The 20,407-nt window shown below is 38.3% G+C and overlaps 1 protein-coding gene across 7 annotated transcripts in view; it reads right to left on the minus strand.

Moving 5' to 3' along the window:
• The window catches only part of LOC129725903 (triple functional domain protein), a 171,342-nt gene that overhangs the window by 129,890 nt on the left and 21,045 nt on the right, over positions 1–20,407 (minus strand). For all 7 annotated transcript variants that reach the window (XM_055682317.1, XM_055682320.1, XM_055682318.1 and 4 more), the window contains one exon: positions 6,306–6,918. In XM_055682317.1, coding sequence (XP_055538292.1) covers positions 6,306–6,918 — 613 coding nt within the window. The remainder of the gene's footprint in view (positions 1–6,305; positions 6,919–20,407) is intronic.

Below are 20,407 nucleotides of genomic sequence, written 5' to 3' on the forward strand. Positions count from 1 at the left end.
ATAAGCGACAAATGTTTGTCACCGCCCGCTTTCTGCTGCTCCTGAAAGAACCGTTCGCTTTGCCTTTCGAGTACTGAATGATGGAATTGAAATAACGAGCAATCTCACATAGCTGCTGGAAGCAAAGTACCATGTATGTATTCATTGAACGAACGCTTGGACTCGTTTTATCCACCTTTTTGATATCTGCGTTAGGGAAATGCGCCAATCGTATGGAATGTGTATGGGAAAATTCGACCTTTAAACTTTTTCATAATTTTCATCATGTAATAAAGAAATAATGGTGATAATTATCATTTTACAAAATGCTTGTGTGTTTTAGCTATCCAACGATATAATTATTATTGAATTCGGTATAGTTGTGTGAGAGCTATTCGCATTTGAAATCTTCCATTTCGCCAACCCAAAACGTTACATGCAAGTATTACAACAGAAAGGGCTTAGAATTTTTACATTGAAATCGACTTCGAACTATAAGAATTACTATATCTATAAGGGGCTACTCATCTGGACTTAATCTAAAAAAGATCCGAATCCTTATTCATTCGACAATGGGAATAGTTGATACAGAAAGATAAGCATGCGTTTGTTACAAAAGACGTGAAAACTAGCAGGTTGCAATGCAATGTTCACCATTTCTAGCATTACTTTTCAAAAGGACCTAAGTATCAATAGAGTTTCTCTACTCTTCCACTCTGTTTCGTTGATACAGCATAATTATTCATTATAAAAGTTTTCAACGATTTCTTACCATAAACTGAAAGATTATAACATTGCTTAACTTACTATGCAAATAGTATCATAAAATGTGTGGATAACTTAACTATTAATCAAAGAGAAAGTAAACAAAGAGTGTCTCTCAAGGTTACTAAGGTCCTTTTGACTAGCAATAAGTCATTCTAAACGAATTGAGGAAAAAAAGTGAAGAAGAAGAAAATTCCGAAATAATTTTTTCAAGAACTGGATTTTTTCTCTTTAACTGGTGTTTTAACGGGTCATTTTAACGGATCCTGTCACACACGTTCGTAAAATTTCAACCACCATCGTGATAACTCTCCTTACACCAGATTCAAATTTTCGTTTATGTCGTCAAAGTAAAGGTTAAAACTGAACGTTTCAATTTGAACATAATCTAAAGTTTCAAAACTGATGTTCAATTATTGTAATGTTAACGTAATCTTCTACGATCCCAACTGATCTACGTTCCTCTCCAGCCTTTTCTTGCAAGAATAGGGAAATCTGGGAAATAGGGGTGTGCGAAACTGGCTTTTCTGGTGTCGAAACGAAACGAAACGAAATTAACCCTTAATTTCGGTTTCGCCAAATTAGTCGAAACGAAATCAAGGTGGATTTCGAGTTCTCGATACGAAACGAAATTGGGCTCTAAATTTCGCGAAATTTCGAAAAATAAAATAAATGTTTCTGAAACATAGCATTACAATGATTTGTAACGTTGGAGCGTACGCTAACGAAGTACGAAGAGTAACGATATCGATAAACCGATAATGACGAGAAAATCAAAAATGTTAAAAACTGAAATCTTGATGCATTCATTTATACAGATTATATTGCAGGTAATAGCACCTCGATAGATACAAATGATATAAAGGTCAAACTCGAAATGTCTTTGTAAATAATAATTTAATAAACTTCTGAACTGATTCTTTTGGTTTGAATGCAACTATGTTTAAAATAGTAATCCTTCTTTCATAGCACTTTCATCATTCAAAATCCAAGTGTTGTCCTTGAGCTCGAAGCGACGAATCCGATAAGCAATTCCTCGGCGGCCTTCTGATGCATTTCTGCATTCTCTAAAAGCAGCAAAATTCACAGGAATGGTTAAAAAGCTGTAAAACCTTTGGAGGGCAACTTTATTGTCGCTTTTGTCGACCAGTGTTATTGATTTTTTTTTTAACACCGTTTAGTCAGACTAGACTAAGTGACATTTTTATCAATTCGAGGAAAACAAAATTTAAGTTAACTATTCTGTAAACTTTTAAGTTTTCAATATTTTTGCACATTTTTTAATATAACTTAAAATTACTTCTTAACTGAGCAGTTCCACAAAAAATATCCCAGTTTCAATATTTTTTGTCATTTTAGATTTGGCCTAAACTTTGCATAAACGTTTCTTTAGGCTGAGAAGCTATTTAAAATGCTATTTTGGGAGGGTTATTGTGATTATAAATATTTTCAGAGCCAAAAGTTTTTTGATCAGTGTGACGTCTCTGGAAAAGTTTTAGACAGTAATTTTATCTTTCCGATAAAAAAAACTCTAAAAAATTAATTTTTTTACATTGTAAAAGAAACATTAAAATTAAAGCTTATTTTGCAAAAATCTTTTTTTTTTTGTATAAAAATTACAAAAAAATTATCGAAGCGATGAAGGAGTCAAAAAAAAGGTTATATTTAAAAAAAAATTTACAACATGTTTATTTTTGGAAGGGCAATATTATTATCTACAACTTTGCCAAAGCCACTATGCCAATCAAACCAACTGTTTCGATTATAAAAATATTTTAATTACCCACAGAGTGTCCAATTGGAGATTAAAATTATTTTTCCAGCTAAATAGGTTTGTTTGACTGGCATAACTAGTGTCTCTGGTAAGGTTGTAGAAAATAATTTTGTCCTAAAAAAATATGCCCTGTGAGTTTCTGCGAGACCAAAAATAATAAAATGCATTTGGGACCATTCCTAAACTACGTGGTCATATTTTGATCCCTTTTATACCCCCCTACTCCCCCGTGGTTTTTCGTGGTCTTTTGTTTTGTGATCTTATTCTGCAAATATATGTACAATAAAGTATGAAAAATTTATAAAAAAAAATTAAGGTTCAAGAAAACTGATTATTAGTTATTGCGCAAATTGTAAATAGAATTTTCAGTAATATCATTTTCTCACAACCAAAATAACAAATAGATAATGGTTGTTAAATTTTTAATAATATTTCATTGTCTTTAACAAATATAATAATTTCCTTACCTGAAAGTAATTTAAAATATGTTTTTCTGTTGAAAATTCAAAATGATTTTTAATTTGTTGTTGATTATCAAAATAAAAAAAAATTGTTTAAGTAGTTTGATCATCTACGATAAATTTTTCGCTTATAGTTACGGTAAATTGTATACTCATCTAGAAATCATCTAGAAAAATATTTAGTTGATAATAAGTAAAACCTTACTTTTAGTGGTTTTTAGATATCGGATTTGTAACTTAGGTTTTTTTTTAATAAATTACAAAGTTTTTGAATGTCGAACAAAATATAAACATCTTTTTTTCTTCCTTCAGTTCACGAACATCCAGGTCTTATATATTGTTTTTAAGACCAAAACGTTGATTTGTTTTACCGGTCGTTGAGTATTGAAATATACTTCCAGGAAAATTAACACAAATCCCGACGCATTGCAAAATAGAACTATTATTCTAAAGAAGAAAATGCCATATAAGGCAAAGCCTGTTTAAAACAAAAAAAAAAAAAAATTCTTCGTTCGGATAAATTTGAAATATGTTTCAAAAATTTGATTACAGTTAATTGCTGACAACTCTATTAATTAGTCGTGTCAAATAAATTTATTAATTAAAAAATTGCGAAAGCTTCGTCTTGACTTAGTGGCAATACAAAATTATAAGTCAGAAAAAAGACTACGTGGTCTATTCGTTAACCCCCACACCCCCCACGTGATTTTTCGTGGTCTTTTGATAACCTCCCCGTCTCCCTATATATGACTACGTGGTTTGGGAACGGCCTCTTTGGAACAAACCTTAAATTATTTTTCTTTCAACCAATCAACAGTTAGAATGGAATGTTGTAATGCAACAAACAAATAGTTTTCTCTTTACTCAATTAAGTTATTCGTAATCATCTTGGTTCTCTTATTTCTCGTTCTTTCTAACCTTTCTTTTCTTCTACCTTGTATATTCGTCAAGTGCAAAGTCAGAATCACTTTTATGCTATAATCTGAACTTGTTTTTGACATTGTAAAATTTGTGTCCCCTAAAACAAGAGTAACATTTCTAAGTTATGTGTTCAACGAGAGCGAACCATGTACTTTATATTCATTCATTGATAAAGTATACTTTTTTGGTAACACGTTTAAAATATTTTTGATAAGGTACCTGGCAATTTTGAAACCTATGGTGACTTTGAAGTCAGAGTGTTTTGAAACAGTACTAAAAATTCAGGCAATTACAACTTTTTCTGCTTGACACATCGATCACTAAGTCTGCACACTATAAGGCATGATATCCCGTCAGCCTAGTGATAGCAATGAACTATCTGAAAAAACACATTTAAATACACTACGGTGTGCGAAGAGGAGTCCTCTAACACAGAGAAATCCGAAAAAACGCTTAAAAATTTTTACAAGTCGAGTAGCATAGAACATTTGGCCTGTAAGATAGAGCTTCAGAGCTTTAGTTTTGACAGAAACTGCTATGCCCTTCTAAACGAAAGACTAAAAGTGACCTCTTTAACCTTGTGGGCTGCAAATATAACCACATTTTGATGTACGTAAAAGATGCGTAAAATTTATTCCTACAAACAAATTACTAGATACCTTGTAGTGCATTTGGACGGCTTCATATTCCTCGAATATGACTTCAGTGATGACATGAATTTTATGCTCTGCGTGAATAAAAAATATTTCCCGCATGATGTTACGGTTTTGTCTTTAAAAACAAAAATTACCGGCTGAGAGTTTATTCTTCTATGTCTGACTTAGTATACCAGATATCTGTTGAGATATATTCAATTTAATTTATAGTCGCAATGAGCACAAACCAAAATAATATAATAATGTGCATCGGAAATTTGGTCCGAAATTTCGCGAAATTTCGTAATCGTCGAAATTGGAAGTTTAATTTCGCGAAATTTTAGGTGGAATTTAGCGAAATTCAACGAAATTTTTCGGCAATTTCGCGAAACCGAAATTTCGCGAAATTTCGGGAAATTTCGAGTTTTACGAAATTATACGAAATCATTCGAAATCTCGCACAGCCTTACTGGGAAAATTAACCTGAGATATCAAACCTGGTAGCGTTGATGCTCACTAATCATTGCTACCATAGTTGGGGTTCCTGGGTTTATATGATAAACGCAATAGTGTCGAGAAAGATACCTACGGAAAATTATCAAACATCTAATATTCAAAATCATTGGCGATGTGTTCAATCAGTCGTCAGAGCCAATCATAAGAGTTGTAATGTGATTTGAGAGGCTCGATAGTCTTCAAATTAATGTACCGATTACTGAAACTTTCGGCTCTCCAACATACCAGTTTTATGGTACAAGGCAATAAGCGAGTGTAACGTCAACATATTACAAGCGGAAAACGATTTTCACGTCAACATTTTCGGTTGCCAATTTTTTATTAACCTGCATTCAGATGCGGTATTGTCTAATAAAAAGATTATGGTCATCAGTTTTTATACATCCTTAGTAGCACACATCATCTAACAGTTTTATGTGTAAACAAATCTGTCCAAGCAATGACGAAAAAGCACCCGCAGGCAGTCAATCACGTTCAAGCTCACGGCTGGTTTTCGAAAAAATACAGTAGCCCAACAAGTCGAAATTTCTTTTTTTCGCGAATTAGTTATTTTTTTTTTTTTACGCGGCCTTTAAGATTGAAAGCAAACTAAAAGGAGTTCTATTTAGCTAGGACTGCGGTGTCTAAATATTCTAAAAACAAATTACCATTTTTAACACAAACCGGACACACACACATAATCTAACACACCAAATATACAAACACACAATGACTCTTGCTTTGCGAAACGTAATAGACAACCTAATCGAATATGTAACTTTTTCTCGATATCAAGGACAAGAAACGTTACATGGCTTACACATTTCACTATTCTGTTCGCAAACAGCTGACGGTTATTTTGAAAACATCAGCGAGTGAAATGATTAGATAATTTCCTGTGAGAGTCATTCATATTGTACCTAATGGTTGTCTGCTGTGTTACAAGCTCCTCTTCGCTCGGACCATACAGTTCTGGCAAATTGCATGGACAGAAACTAGCTTTTTAAAAAGCGCTAGTCTGTATACAAAAGAAAACGGTGTAAATCCAAATTAATTGCCATCGCCAAGAGTGAAATTTTCGTGCTTTTGCCGCCATTCACCGATTGTACAGTTTATGTTTTGCTCGTTTTAGAGCGATTTTCACCTAGTGCTTGTTGCCCGGCCCTTTGTAGTGGGGTAGAGTTTTTGAATTTGCCAATGTTTCATTGTTTACCTTGGTTGAGAAATGGGGTTTCTTGTATTCTTAAATGAACTTTTCACGATAATCACACTAACCTGGTTTAGCGCCGCGGAAATGTCTGGGTTGTGACATTTCGATGGTGATGAAGTTGAATGGCAGCTTTCATCGTTCCGATTGGAGTATGAAGTGAATTTGCCTAACAATTTCTGTCCCAATAGGTCCAGGTCTTCGATAGGTAATTTTAAAATTTTACGTCTCATTTCGTTGTGGTTTTCGCTACTATAGTTGACACTATTGGCATCTTCCGGAAAGTCCGAATGTTGTAGATCCTCTTGCAAATCGTCGATTCGGTCAAGAATATCACTTGCTTGCCAAAGAAAATCTTCGAATGCGACTCGTAGATCCATCCACATGTTATGATCATAGTACAGAAAACCATCAAAATCTGACGTTAACTGGGAAGGTTCGACTACCTTATTAAGCGATTGTATTGAGATAGTTGTAGTCTCGAACTTATACTTATTGCTGGCAATTGAGGAACGCTGCTTTTGCCAGAAATTATCTGGTTTTATAATGACGGCTTGGTGAATGATGTCCGATCCAAAATTCTCTTGAAGCACTTTGAGGATCATTTTTGCACTAGCAGCCGTATTGCTGTTGCCACGCATGTCAATAATTATTGTAAATCCTTGCTTTTTACAATCATCGCTGTGAAAAAAGATGAAATAAAAACAAAATTATCACATTATACTAAAACTAGTAAATCTTAAAATATTTTTTAGAATTGCTTAACAATACGAGTCATTTAATATGAAGTGATTACGAAAAGGCACAAACTAGGCAACGACCATCACAGATTTTTCTCAAAAATTTTTTAAGTGTGTACAATAATTAACGCTTATTGTTAGGGTTTTTGTACGAAGATCTATACTGTGACTACTAACCAACAGAGATAATCATCAATGATTTTCTTGATATATCAGGCTTTTTTCAATCATACATACTGTGAGAATAAACTAAACAGCGGTGGTGGTAAATTTTGGTGTAAATTATTTCAAAAATACTAAATTTGGGTATTTCTATTCATTTCTAGTATCAACCATTGATTTTATCCATTTTATATGGAATGCCTCTTATCATGAACTTTCACGAAATAGGGCTAAGAAAAATCAATTAAAGCGACATCGAATCACAACAGCAGCACAAAAGTTCGAGCGTGCTTTCTAAGAAGTTTAAGGAAAACGTAGTTATTCTGTCCTTGAATCAACCTGAGGTTCACAAAGATAGACTGCCGGTACCCGCATAACTGTCTCATACTAATTGTTGACACTTTTGAGTTATCATCGGGAATCGACTTAACTGTTATCATATTTTCCGAAAAAAATCTAAAATTGATACTTTTGTTTGGAGAAACATGGAAAAAATACCAAGTTGTGTTTGTCTCATATTGAAAGTACCTGCATTATAGTCCCATTGCATAGTGATACATATTGAGAACATATAATCTTGCTCCAGATTAGTGTATATCGGATAACTTTAGGCATATAGAAGTATGTTTGTTTATTGATCAACTTAAATAATAAATACTTTTCCATTACAGAATTCACCAAAATAAAATTTGATTTGCCAATAACTGACGAAATCTAAAGCTTCTTATTCATTTGAAAAATGTGCCCTGTTTCAAACACTATTTACAAAGATACACAAAGAATATTAAACATAGATTTCCGGCGAGCAATTAGTCTGCGACCTTTCGACGCACTTCTACATTTACAAGGAGCACCAAAATTCACAGTAATGGTTAAAAAGCTTTAATCTTTCTTCTTTCCAGTTTGAGCTTTAGATCAACTTTTTTTCCCTTTTGTCGAATAGTGTAATGCTTTGGATTGCGCAGATATTTATTCGACAGTCAATGGAAGTTTTTTTAATTTAAGCAGTTGAAGGTTAACACAGTCTATGTTGCTGATATTTGGTATGAATTTCTTTTAATACATAAAATACATGCCATGCAGAAATGAGTTCAATTATAAGTTATATATGAATATGAATTCCACTTATATATATTTTTGGCGTATGAGGAGTCAAAACTTCTCTGGTATTAAAACCATCCTTGTAAGAATTCAGGGTGGCGAAAAAGTTTTCAAAATTGAATTCCCAGATTTTTTCTGATATTCCCTAATACATAACATTAATTTCTCTGATATTCAGCACAAAAGAATGCAACGTAGATGAACGCAATTCAGAAATCTCAATGAGAAAAGTATTAACGATTGTATTATTACAAAATTTTCAGATTTCAGGGCGGCATACGGCTCAGTGAAAAGAAACGAGCTGTGGCAGATCATGCTGGAACACGGTTTCCCTACGAAACTACAGTAGCCGTTCGATAACTGCAAGACTTTTAACTGCAACGCTTTTTAACTGCAAGACCGATAACTGCAACAATAATACACAAATCAATACAACAATCCGTCAAATCTGATGTCAAAGTCATATTTGACATTGAAGTGATAGATCTCGCGGGGGGATTCTAAATGCATTCGAAAAAAAAAATAAAAAATTGTTGAATTTCTAGAAACATTTCAAAAGGACTCTTTCATTTCTCTCGATTTTTTTTTCTACTTCGTTTACTTGTTGTCTCTTCATTCTCGATGGGAGATTATAGATCTCCACTATTAATCACTGAAGCAAAATCACCATGTTATGTGGTTCACTTTCCGTAATTATTATAAAAGAAATAAATCCTTTGTGCAATGCTTGGTTAGCTTTCACTACTCAGTGAGGCAGTGCATAGTAGATCACAAACAATATTTCGTGACCTAGCGTTAAATAGACCATTTTACGAACCGACAGGTGTCACAGATCTTGCTGACTTTGATGTTGCTTTTACTTGCGTTATGTCAGCGGTTCGAAGCTTCCTGTCCAAATTTAATTCATGAATTGAGTTCCAAAACGTCTCGTCTATTGGTCTATTGTAGTGATGAACTTTATCTTCGCCTATATATCGGTTATGTAAAGTAGATACTAAAACGCAATAAATTATGATGCGGAAATGTGAATATCAAATTGATTAATCGAAAAGCTTGCCTATTTTAGTTTTCTGCTATTATTTGCCACTATTCCATTAAAAAAATACATATCGACATTATTGAAAACAAAAATGGTAGTGACGGACCCCCCTCTAAATTTTGGCATGTGTCAAGTGTTACAGTTATCGAACGGTATTCGATAACTGCATTGTAAACATGTTGCAGTTATCGAACGACGACTGTAACTAAGCTGAGTCGTATGACGCTGGAGGGATCGAAATCGTGCGTGCAGATAGCTGGCGAGACATCAACCGCGTTCGTAACGTTGGATGGACTGAAGAAGGGGGATGCGCTTTCCAACTTACTGTTCAACATCACTCTTGAAGGTGCAGTACGAAGAGCAAACGTGGAAAGAAACGGTACGATCATCACGAAATCTTACATGCTTCTTGGTTTTGCGGACGACATCGTTATCATTGGTATCAACATAAGATTATTTAGTCCCTAGATAAGTAATGTCGCTGGCGTCGCTGGATTTTTACAGGTTATGTATAGAGTTGATCTGCTTGGGAACGTAACGTCAAACGTCGTTACACTGAACGGAATCGTCGAGTCCTTATTAGAGAATTTATTATTCAGAAGTATCAGACGGGTGAAAAAAAAGTCATATGAAATACTCGATGCACTAATAATTCACATTAAATAATATGATTCGCTATCCACACTTGTAAAAAAATATCATCAATGAAAAATTTTGCATTTATATTTTCAGTGATAGTTGTCGATGATTTACAACATGAATTCAAGCGCATATGTGGAAGAAAATCATCCATTTCAGCCCCATCAACACATTCCCGGCGGGTGGCCCGTATGGCATCACTTGACATCTGAACTTGGATTACTACTTAACAATTAAACTTGTAACAGGGGGTCACCCTGTACACACTTAAATTTGCCCGGCGAAACCCTTACAGGGCGGCCAGATACCTCTAACGGACTTTCGGATCTTTGCTAGAACACTGAGAAAAAAAATAAACAAAATAAATAAACAAAAACTCATCCGTTTATTCCGGTTTCTCTAGCTGTCAGTCGCGGTGAGGGTCGCCGATGGTGGCCGTCCGGGGCTGCTTTCTGCTGCTCCTGCAGCTCGAAATATCCTCCGGTCGCTTCTGCTGCAGTGGTCGTCGGCGGGGCGGTGTCTTCTCTGCTCCTTTGCACTTAGCCGAGGGTAGCTAATAGCGCAGCTTACCCTATCCGGCGAGCAAACACCACTCGTAGCACTCGCACTCACGGGCCAGCGGAACAACCTTCGCTGGTCTTATAACAAAGAAGCGGAACAACCTTCGCTTCACAGGACACAAATCGAACACAAACTGTAAATATAAAACAGTAAACGCGCACTGAGAAAACAATAACAACACGCGACGTGTATGTCCTACCGTGGTCGAGGCTAAACTCAACTCTTCCCGCGATGGATGCTTCTGTTGCCGACCACAACAAACCCGCCGTGACGTCGAAGTCAGCACTCAGCACACCACTTTTCCACAGCTAGAGGGAAATTCCGGCCCATCTAATCCTAACAATTTTTTCACAAACATGACAAAAAAATTATCGAACATAACTAACGCGACAATATCGTTCACAAACGAAAAAACGAACGAATTTAAACGAATTTACGTGAACGATATTCAGCGCAAGTGGTGAGAACTGTCATAATAAATACACGCTGCTGTGGGAGTGTCCAAATGTGGGTAATTTTCACTTATACACTCTCTCGCAGAGGCACCCAAAATTAGGGTTATTTTTACGCGTACACGTTCTTGCAGCGTTACACATAATTAAGTAAATTTTCCACTCGATGCTAAAATTGTAACCGCACAGGTTACAATCTCGCCCACACCGAGTGGAAAAAAAATTGACAGCAATTTTTTTTACTAACCTAACACCTAACACCGATAACAATAATAAACGGGGAATGAATAAGTTAATGAACAAATAAATAAATTAGATAATAAATAAACAAATAAATTAATAAATATGTACAAAATCTGCTATCCATATCATTCCTTTCGTAATTTACAAGCAAACAATTCCAAAAACTAATCGACCGGAGTTCCGAAACGTTGAAATTGTTTGGTCTTGGTGTGAAGTGCTAATTCTGAAAGCATTCGCAAAGCGAGAAGCAGTCAGCTATCATCTGACCCAATCAAGGCCTGAACTTGAAACCCAATTCTAATCCATTCTTCAAGACAACTCATCTTTCCAAAATACTGCAAGTCCCAGTACTAATTTTGTACGGTTCTGACTTGCAGGGGAACGGTTGTCGGTTTTTTATCGACTGTCCAACTTTTGTGTTCTTACGGTGCCAACACTCGATTCCTGAGCTAGAGTTAATTTCCGAACCACTCATTCTATTTCCTTATTCAAACATATCCTTTCATTCCAATCGCCATTTGCAATTCGACTCACATTTTGAATTAACTATAGAACATTGCTTCTCATTCAACCACACCAACTTTTATTCGTTCACTCATGTATATCCAATCACACATTCACGTACTCCGTCTGGCACCCATCCCACGTCATCGTCAACATTCTGGACCATGTCTTTCTGTCCCTGTTCATCTCAAAAGCATCTCCCATACTGAGACGTTTGAGAGGGGCCAAAGAATGTCTCTCGCATAATGCGGTAAATAATAAAAATATTCCCTAAGGAATTCAATTTTATCACCCTGGTGGTTAAAATCTGAAACCCCAGTATTATGCAAGACTCCGAATACACAACATTCGGTTCCGATGACGCACATTCATACATACCCACATTCGGCCGCACCGTACATACATTACATTGCCTTACCACAAACAATCAGTTTCTAATCCGAATCCATCTCATCGTTTCTGGCAGCACGGCGTCGTTTGGAGACGTCAACCGGCGATGACGTCATTCCTATGCGGAATGATCAATGAATATTTTATGTAAACAAACCGGAATGGAAACTCGCCGTTCACATTCCGGTTTTCACGATTTTTTAGGTTTTTGCGACGGTTTCTCGCGGCGAAAATACGTTGCGCGTGCGTGTTTATCCCCATAGAAGAGGAAAAAAGTGTTTTGTGCGAAGGAGAAACGCCCAAACAAGGCAAAAATTTGTAAAAAGTCCCCGCTGAAGAGGGGTGCAAACTAAGTCAATGGCACCGAACAAGGTGAAGTGATGTGTTTTCGGTTGTTTGCCTTCTGTTTCCTAGTGCCAGGTCGTGGGTGTTTTCCAAAAGGCGCGGAATTCTATTCCGGCAAAAAATTAAAATTTACACCGTCACGACTGATTTTGGAACAGAACGCAAAACTTCAGCAGAACGATTTATTACTCCGCCACTAGTACGAAGCACGCAAAACGTTAACGAAGGTAATGAAGAACCTTCTAACAGCAGTGTAAGTCTCCCTTTTTACTATTCACTAGAAGAAGGTAGAGCAACGCATAAATGGACCGACAGTCCAAATGTAATCCGGCGGTCGCCCTTGGAAAGTTCCCAAATGAACAATCCGTTTGAAGGCAGGCCGCCGGTACAAAATTGTACCAGTTTATGCTGGTTTGAGAAGATTTGCTGGCCAGACACCAAGATTTTTCCCGGTAGGATCAACCAGCTCGTAGGACGAAGACCCCTTTTTGGCGAGAACTTTCGCCGGTAAGTATTGTGGTCCAATTTTAGCGTTATAAGGCTCGAGAGCGTTTGACAACTTCATGTTTCGTCGGTAAACAATTTGACCGACTGCGAATGGGTTCGCAAATTTGCGATGTCGCCCGTTGTATTGCTGTCGAGCACCCTCTGAGGCCTTACTAAGATTTTTAACCACAATACCCCGGATTGTCTCTAATTGGTCCTGTCTTGATTTCAGATCACCCTCTCCGGAAATCCTGGAGTAGTCATCCCCTGATGCCATTTCGCAACCATGAACGACGAAATGAGGACTAAGCCCGGTAGAAGAATGAACCGTAGTATTTAGGATGCGCTCCACATCAGAAATGCGGGCATCCCAGTTGCGCTGGTCCGTGCGGGCGTACGCGCGAATTGCCGTATTTATAGAACGATTCGTTCGTTCTACCGGGTTAGCCTGCGAATGATATCTCGAATTCAGCCAATGTGTAACATTTGTTTCTTTTAGGAATCGCCTGAATTCTCTGGAGATGAACGTCGAACCATTATCGCTCAATAGGATTCCCGGACTTCCATGGCGGTTGAACCATTGTTCGCGAAGGGTCGCACAAAGTGAGGCGCTACAAATTTTGCGAACGGGGGTCAACATTACGTACTTGCTGAAGACGTCGAGGACGACTAGCAAGTGTTGATTGCCCCGTTTGCTTCGAGGAAGTGGGCCTATGTAGTCCACCGAAATCATCTGCCACGGTGCACCGGTTGTGCGTGATTGACCCATTTCTGGTTGGACTGAGGTAAATGGTGCTTTTATCTCTTTGCAGGTCCCACATTGGCGAACATATTCGCGAACTGCTGGTCATGCTGGCGAACTGGGTACGTTGCACGATTTCTTCTCGACACTCGGGAGTTGGGACCAATTTCCAACTAAACCGAGAGTCGAATGGTACACTTTTCGAGGCCACGTATTTGAAAAGTTTACCATCTTCGACTTTAAAGTCAGGATAATCATCAGGATTAACTGAAACTTTAGACTTCATGGAACAATACCAGTCTGAAGTGGACAATGCCGAAATGGCTGCTACAGCACGGGATAAGGCATCCGGAACGACATTGTCCTTACCTTTCCGGTGCTCAATGGACATGTCGTAGAGTTGTAGTTCCAAAGTCCACCGACTCAGGCGCGACTGGTTTTCCATTTGGTCTTCAGTATCCAGGTAATGGCTGATGAATCAGTGACAAGTCGAAAATGATAACCTTCCAAGTAACCTCTAGTGTTCAATCGCCATAATCACCGCCAGACCTTCCTTTGGGGCCATTCCTAAACCACGTGGTCATATTTTGATCGCTTTTTATACCCCCCGTACCCCCCCGTGGTCTTTTGGCCACCCCCCCCCCCCTTGCTACTTTAACCACGCTGTCTTTTTATTTGTCACGTGCCAAAAATTCGCCTAAATTTTTTACATTTTTATTAAATATTAAACTTTCAGTACATTCTATATTTCTAAAATGCAAAAGCTTCATTCTTGACTTGATGGCAACAATAAATTATAAATCAGGCAAAAAACCACGTGGTCATTTCGTCAAGTAACCGTCACCGGTCGCTCGTAATCGAGTATCGGCTGGATTTTGTCAGGATTGACCTTTAGACCTTCCTGATTCAACAAATAGCCAAGAAATTTTAACTCTGGAACCCCAAAACGGGATTGAGCCAGGTTTATCGTCAGATTGGCTTTGGCTAGACATTTGGCCACCTCTTCGAGTAATTGTAGGTGATGCTCGAACGTTTCGCTTACCACGATGATATCATCGAGGTATACAAGGACGTACGGTTCCAGTTTCCCTCGTCCTAACACCTGGTCCATCAAACGTGTCAAAGTGGCAGGGCTGTTAACGAGACCGAAGGGTAGACGAGTAAATTGGAACACACCCCTGCCGGGGCTCATTTAAAGATGGCTTGACAAAGTATTTTTTTTAATTCTTTTAGTACCAATATTTAGTGGTTAATTTGTGGTTTCGAAATCCAATTTGTGGTAATTTGTGGTTGAGTAATTTCTGAGAAATTTTCAAAAAACTGAGTCAAGCCATCTCTGAAAATGATTTTGCTTCAAATGAATCGGACAACGATGATATATACATCAATCGAAAGCTTTTAATTTGTGGTTCACGAAAATGTAGTTTTCGTAGGCATAGTTCATAATAAAATAACTAAAAAACTATTATTTAAATTTTTGAACATTTTTTAACTCTTGTTTCCAACACAGACCGTACGCGGCGCTGGTAGACCATCAAGAGCGAAGAGATCTAGAGCATATCGAAAACCGGTAAAGCTTTGTGTTCCCATAGTGGCAAGAGTGATGAAATCGAACTGTCCCTGTCCGAAACTGCCTTATCATTTGACAATCCATATCGGGCTTATCCTTTGCTTACTGATCTGACAGTACCAACATCCTGTTGAAGATGAAGACGATCACAAGTAAGACGACGAATTAAAACTAAGCAGCGAGCAGCGCGTGAATTAATTGAGTCTTTAATAATTTCTAAAATTACTTGAACATTTATAAAATTATTTACATATTCGGATCTATTACAAAACTAAAGTGGACTAAAATTGTAAGTCATATGCAATCATACCTTTTCCCCTCTTTAAAATCAATAAATTATAAATTTATAGTTTCGAGCAAACTCCAACCTAAAAATAAAAGAGTTTCGACTACGAAGACGTCCGAAATACAATTAGCTATTGTAATCAAATAAATTTCTTTTTGAGCGTCTTAGTAGAATGGAATTGAATATTGAGAATAGGTTATGTTTCCATTTAATTCTACTACAAAAAATCGAATACCCTCTAATCGAATACCGTCCGCAGATACGTATTTCGGCTGCTACATGCAACCATCATCAGTGCTTATGTGGACAGTCCACATAAGCACTGATGATGGTTGCATGTAGCAGCCGAAATACGTATCTGCGGACGGTATTCGATTTTTTTGTAGTAGAATTAAATGGAAACATAACCTATTCTCAATAAGCTTTGTTTGAATTCTATCATCTACCTGCGCCATCTGCACGTAACGTTTTCCAATTTGTCATTTTCGTGTAGTGCGTATTGTTGGAGTAACGTAAAACAGATGATTTTTTCTCAGAAAGCTTTCGTGTAGCGTTGAGTGTGGTGAAACTAGAGATACTCAGAGGGAGAGATATGCGGTGAGCCAAACGAACCGTCAAAATTGGAGCCAAACAAACAAGAAAGGTAACACCACATTGAGAGGTATTGCAATCAGGTACAAAAAAGAACGTGTTTATTTCTATACGATTTTTTGTTCTATTGCCAATGAATGAATTAAGAATGCTGTGAGTGATTTTTACCCGGAGTTCAACAAATCTTGTGTATAGGTAACAAAATAAGTGAAGGTGTATAAATTTAAACATAACCATAAAATATATCACCTTAACAGTTTTTGCGAAGCACTTCACTATTTTTAAGGACTTTCACCATCACCACCGATTATACAAGTCGAATGTTAGTCGACATTGCGCTTTGAGAAGAGATCTGGCACCTCTGACATATGAAACCCAGTTGCCGAATTGGCGATTTTTTTCACCGCGAATCTCTTCCTCTGAGTATTACTAGGTGAAACAGTATGTAAACAGCAGGGATACTATATGTGCAGATTTGCTGCGAAATGCAAATGTTGATCAATTAGCAGATATTTGTAGTTGACAAGCCTTCGTGTGTTTTACGTAAATTTCCTCAAAATAAATGAAGTTTTACGTAGACATGCGTGCGTAATTTTCTCGATCTTCGGTCGGATCATTTCCGGAAATGTAGTTTTGCCGTTTACCGATTGTTTGAAAAAAAAAAAAACCTAAATTATTACACCTAGGGGTGTGATCTGGTCTTTCTCATACAAAATCTATTATATGTTAAAATCTATTAGCACATACGTTTTAACTCTTGGAATAAATTACAGCCTGATAATAATAAAGAACAATTTTTTGTTTCGATAAATATAATAATATTTTGGTAACCAACTACGCAACTGTATTCGACTGTTGGGTATTTTAGAAACCGGAATGATGCCTGAAGGTCGGGAATGGGCCTTAGAACTGTAGGGAATGGTTGAAATGCATGGTAAATGCCCAAAGGTGTGAGTCCTGACTAGAATTAAAATTCGATATTTTCTCGTCTCAGGAATATGTTACTACAATTACCCCCTGAATAATAAAACAAAAAAGCTTTCAACGGCAGCGACAACTGTATGTCGTATATATGAACGACTGTCGATATGTTATAGATAACCCACTAGCACTAACATCGGCAGGTGCCAGCACTATACTCATCCAACGCCGCGTACGGTCGGTGTTGACAACAAGAGGTAAACAATGTTTAAAAATAAAAATAATAGTTTTTTAATTATTTTAATATGAAGTATGCCTACAAAAACTACATTTTCGTGAACCACAAATTAAGAGCTTTCGATTGATGTATATATCATCGTTGTCCGATTCATTTGAAGCGAAATCATTTTCAGAGATGGCTTGACTCAGTTTTCTGAAAATTTCTCAGAAATTACTCAACCACAAATTACCACAAATTGGATTTCGAAACCACAAATTAACCACTAAATATTGGTGCTAAAAGAATTAAAAAAAAATACTTTGTCAAGCCATCTTGAAATGAGCCCTGCCGGGCACACTGAAAGCCGTAAACTTACGACTGCCCTTAGCCAACGGAACCTGGAGAAAAGCCTCCTTTAAGTCTATTGTAGACAGGTACTTGGCTTTAGGCAGGCTTCCTAAAATGCGCCCGGGATGAGGCAGAGGGTATGCATCACGTACTGTACGCTCATTAAGAGGCCGGGCATCTAGACAAAGCCGAATAGAGTCGTCTGGTTTGGTCACAGCGACAATATTCAAAGACCAATCGGAATCTGACTCTTCAATCATACCCATAGAACGCCAACGGTCGACTTCTTCCCAGACTTTAGACAGTTTTCTTGGGCTCTTTTTATAAGGATATCGGCAAACAGGCGCAGCACTTTGGAATTCTTCCTTAATTACGATCCTGTGCTCTGCTAGCGAGGTCGTATTCAATTTTCCGGGCACTACCGCCTGAAAACAGGTAGTAACCTGTTCGATACAGGCCATCTGTTCCGGAGTAAGTATAGACTCACTCGGAGCATCAATCTCTACTTCTTCGTCCCGTCCCGAACCTGAGTTCAACAGAGCACAAGTTTGCAACTCGGGTGTTATTCCAAAGGCGCGCCAAAAGTCCATACCGAGTATTGAAGAAACTGTTAATTGCTCCACTACAAGAGTGCAAATAACCTTTGTCTTGTTTTGTACTGCGACAAAAACGAAAGGACGATTATCGGACGGATCATCGAGGATGATGGTTTCAACAAACAACGGATCCCGATAATCCTCATCATGAGCTGGTCGAAAACTGTTGTAAATTTGGGGGTCTAATTTTAGGCTTTCTATGGGGCGCACATCCTTACACAACTGCGACTTTAGCTGGTACGAATCCCGTTTTTTAAGCAGTAGGGACAGCGAGAGACATCGAAACCCTTGAATCCACACAAAATACAGAAGACTCGTCTTGGATTTCTGCACGCCTCATGCTCGTGTCCAGTACCACCGCAGTTGTAACAGACTCCGAGACTAGGAGGTCGATGCTGTTCCACCAGATAGTCGAGACAAATCAACGGCTTTTGTTTGGATTCCGGTTTCGAATTTCTCTCGACAAGTTTCTTTTCCGTCTGAACAACTGGCTTTTTCTTCGTGTTTTCAGACGGCGTTTTGGAAGCAAAATTATCCTTTTGGGAATTTTTGCTCCAAAATGTTTTGGTTTCAACGTGGCTGTTATTCGAACAACCTCCCTTTCTGTTTTGTTGGTCCTTTTTCGAGGTGTTAATTGGTGGATTTACCGAATAAGCAGCGACTTCCTTTTGAGAACCGAACACTTTTCGGTAAATCGGTGTTTTGTACGCGTCAATCGATTTTCCTAGAGTCATCAATTCTGCAAGCGTACTCACTGGCTTTGAAATTAGTACTTGCTTATAGTCCGGCCTGAGGTTCCGCTTGAGCACGTCGAATTTTTCGCTCGGTTTTAATGGGAACCGTCATAGCACGAAATATTTTTTCCATTTCCTGGAAATAATCCAGGAAACACTCATTTCGCATCTGCAGGCGCTGGGAAACCTTTGATTTGAGAGCGGCGTCAAGTTCCGGATGAACGAAATTTGCCTTAAGCTCACAAACCAAATGGTTCCAGTTGTAAAGCCTGTTCTGCGATCTCATAGCCCGATACCAAGTGAGAGCGTTGTCAGTGAGTAGGTGCATTACAGAATTGAACAGCTCCTCCTCTGAAATTTGCTCGCACTGAGCATAATTTTCAACGGAGTCCAGAAATTCATTCAGCCCTAGCCCATCATCTGTCCCAGCGTATTTCTCAATTTTCTAATCGGAGACACGCTGTGGTCGACGATTATAATGGTAGCCCGAGCAGGATGGTATTTCATTACCCGTATGATTGGGCAAAGGAAAACGCCCACCTGTCGGGCTAGACCTTCCATTCACATGGTGTTGTGGGGCCTGGGACTGAATGACTGGTAAAGCTGGTTCCGTGTTCTTAATCGGAAGTGACGGACATCGTTCTTTCAGGAAGTCCAGGAGTAGCTTTTCCACCACGGTTTGGTTTAATGTGGGCGCCAGTGGTGGATCAGGTACTTCCGGTTCTTCTGGCTCTTCGATTTCGTCCGTCTCACGTCTTTCGTCCAGATCGGTCTGCAGATCATTCTCGGGAACGCCAGCTGGTTTAGAATGTACCAGCGCCCGAAGTTCACTGACGGATTCACGAAGTGAGACAACTTCTTGAACCGTCTTTCTTAAAACTGAAGCAATAGTGTTCAGTGAAGCAATCCCGCCCATTAGCTTCTGAGAAGCTTCCAAAAGGCTATCAGACCTCTCAGCCGCTAGAGCTTTATCTCGTTGGGATTGCTGACGTAAAAGTCGAATCTCGTCCCTTAACTCGCTCAAGACAGACCCAACATCTTCTCCTACGAGCGGACCAGATCCTACACTTTGCGGGGAAATGGGTGCCGTTTGTGTTGGTGGCACGTTCGTGTCCAGCAAATCACCCAAACCTGCTCCACCTTCCCCAGTATTTTTAATTGGAGGAAGCACTGCTGACATATCAAAATATTCTTGATATGTAGCAGCAACTTCCGCCAACAGACCCAAAATTTCTTAATTGACCTCCCCTGCTGTGTTTTTGTGGATTATCTGGAGTCTAGACCCCAGGTGGAGTAACCTTGTTCGGTAGGCCTCCTTGTTTGGGCATCTGTAACGGAGATCTTCCTTAATGGAACTCAACTTCCCAAGGCAGATCTCCATTTCTTCCACAGCATCCCCATGAAACACGCGCAAGCGTTCCACCGGAGAAGACCGTTCTTCGGCCAACAATCCCCGTAAACGACGCTGCCGCTGAACCCCAGATGGATCCGAATCAGCCT

Source organism: Wyeomyia smithii, chromosome 2, assembly GCF_029784165.1.
Source record: "Wyeomyia smithii strain HCP4-BCI-WySm-NY-G18 chromosome 2, ASM2978416v1, whole genome shotgun sequence".
In the NCBI taxonomy this organism is placed as follows: Eukaryota; Metazoa; Arthropoda; class Insecta; order Diptera; family Culicidae; genus Wyeomyia; species Wyeomyia smithii.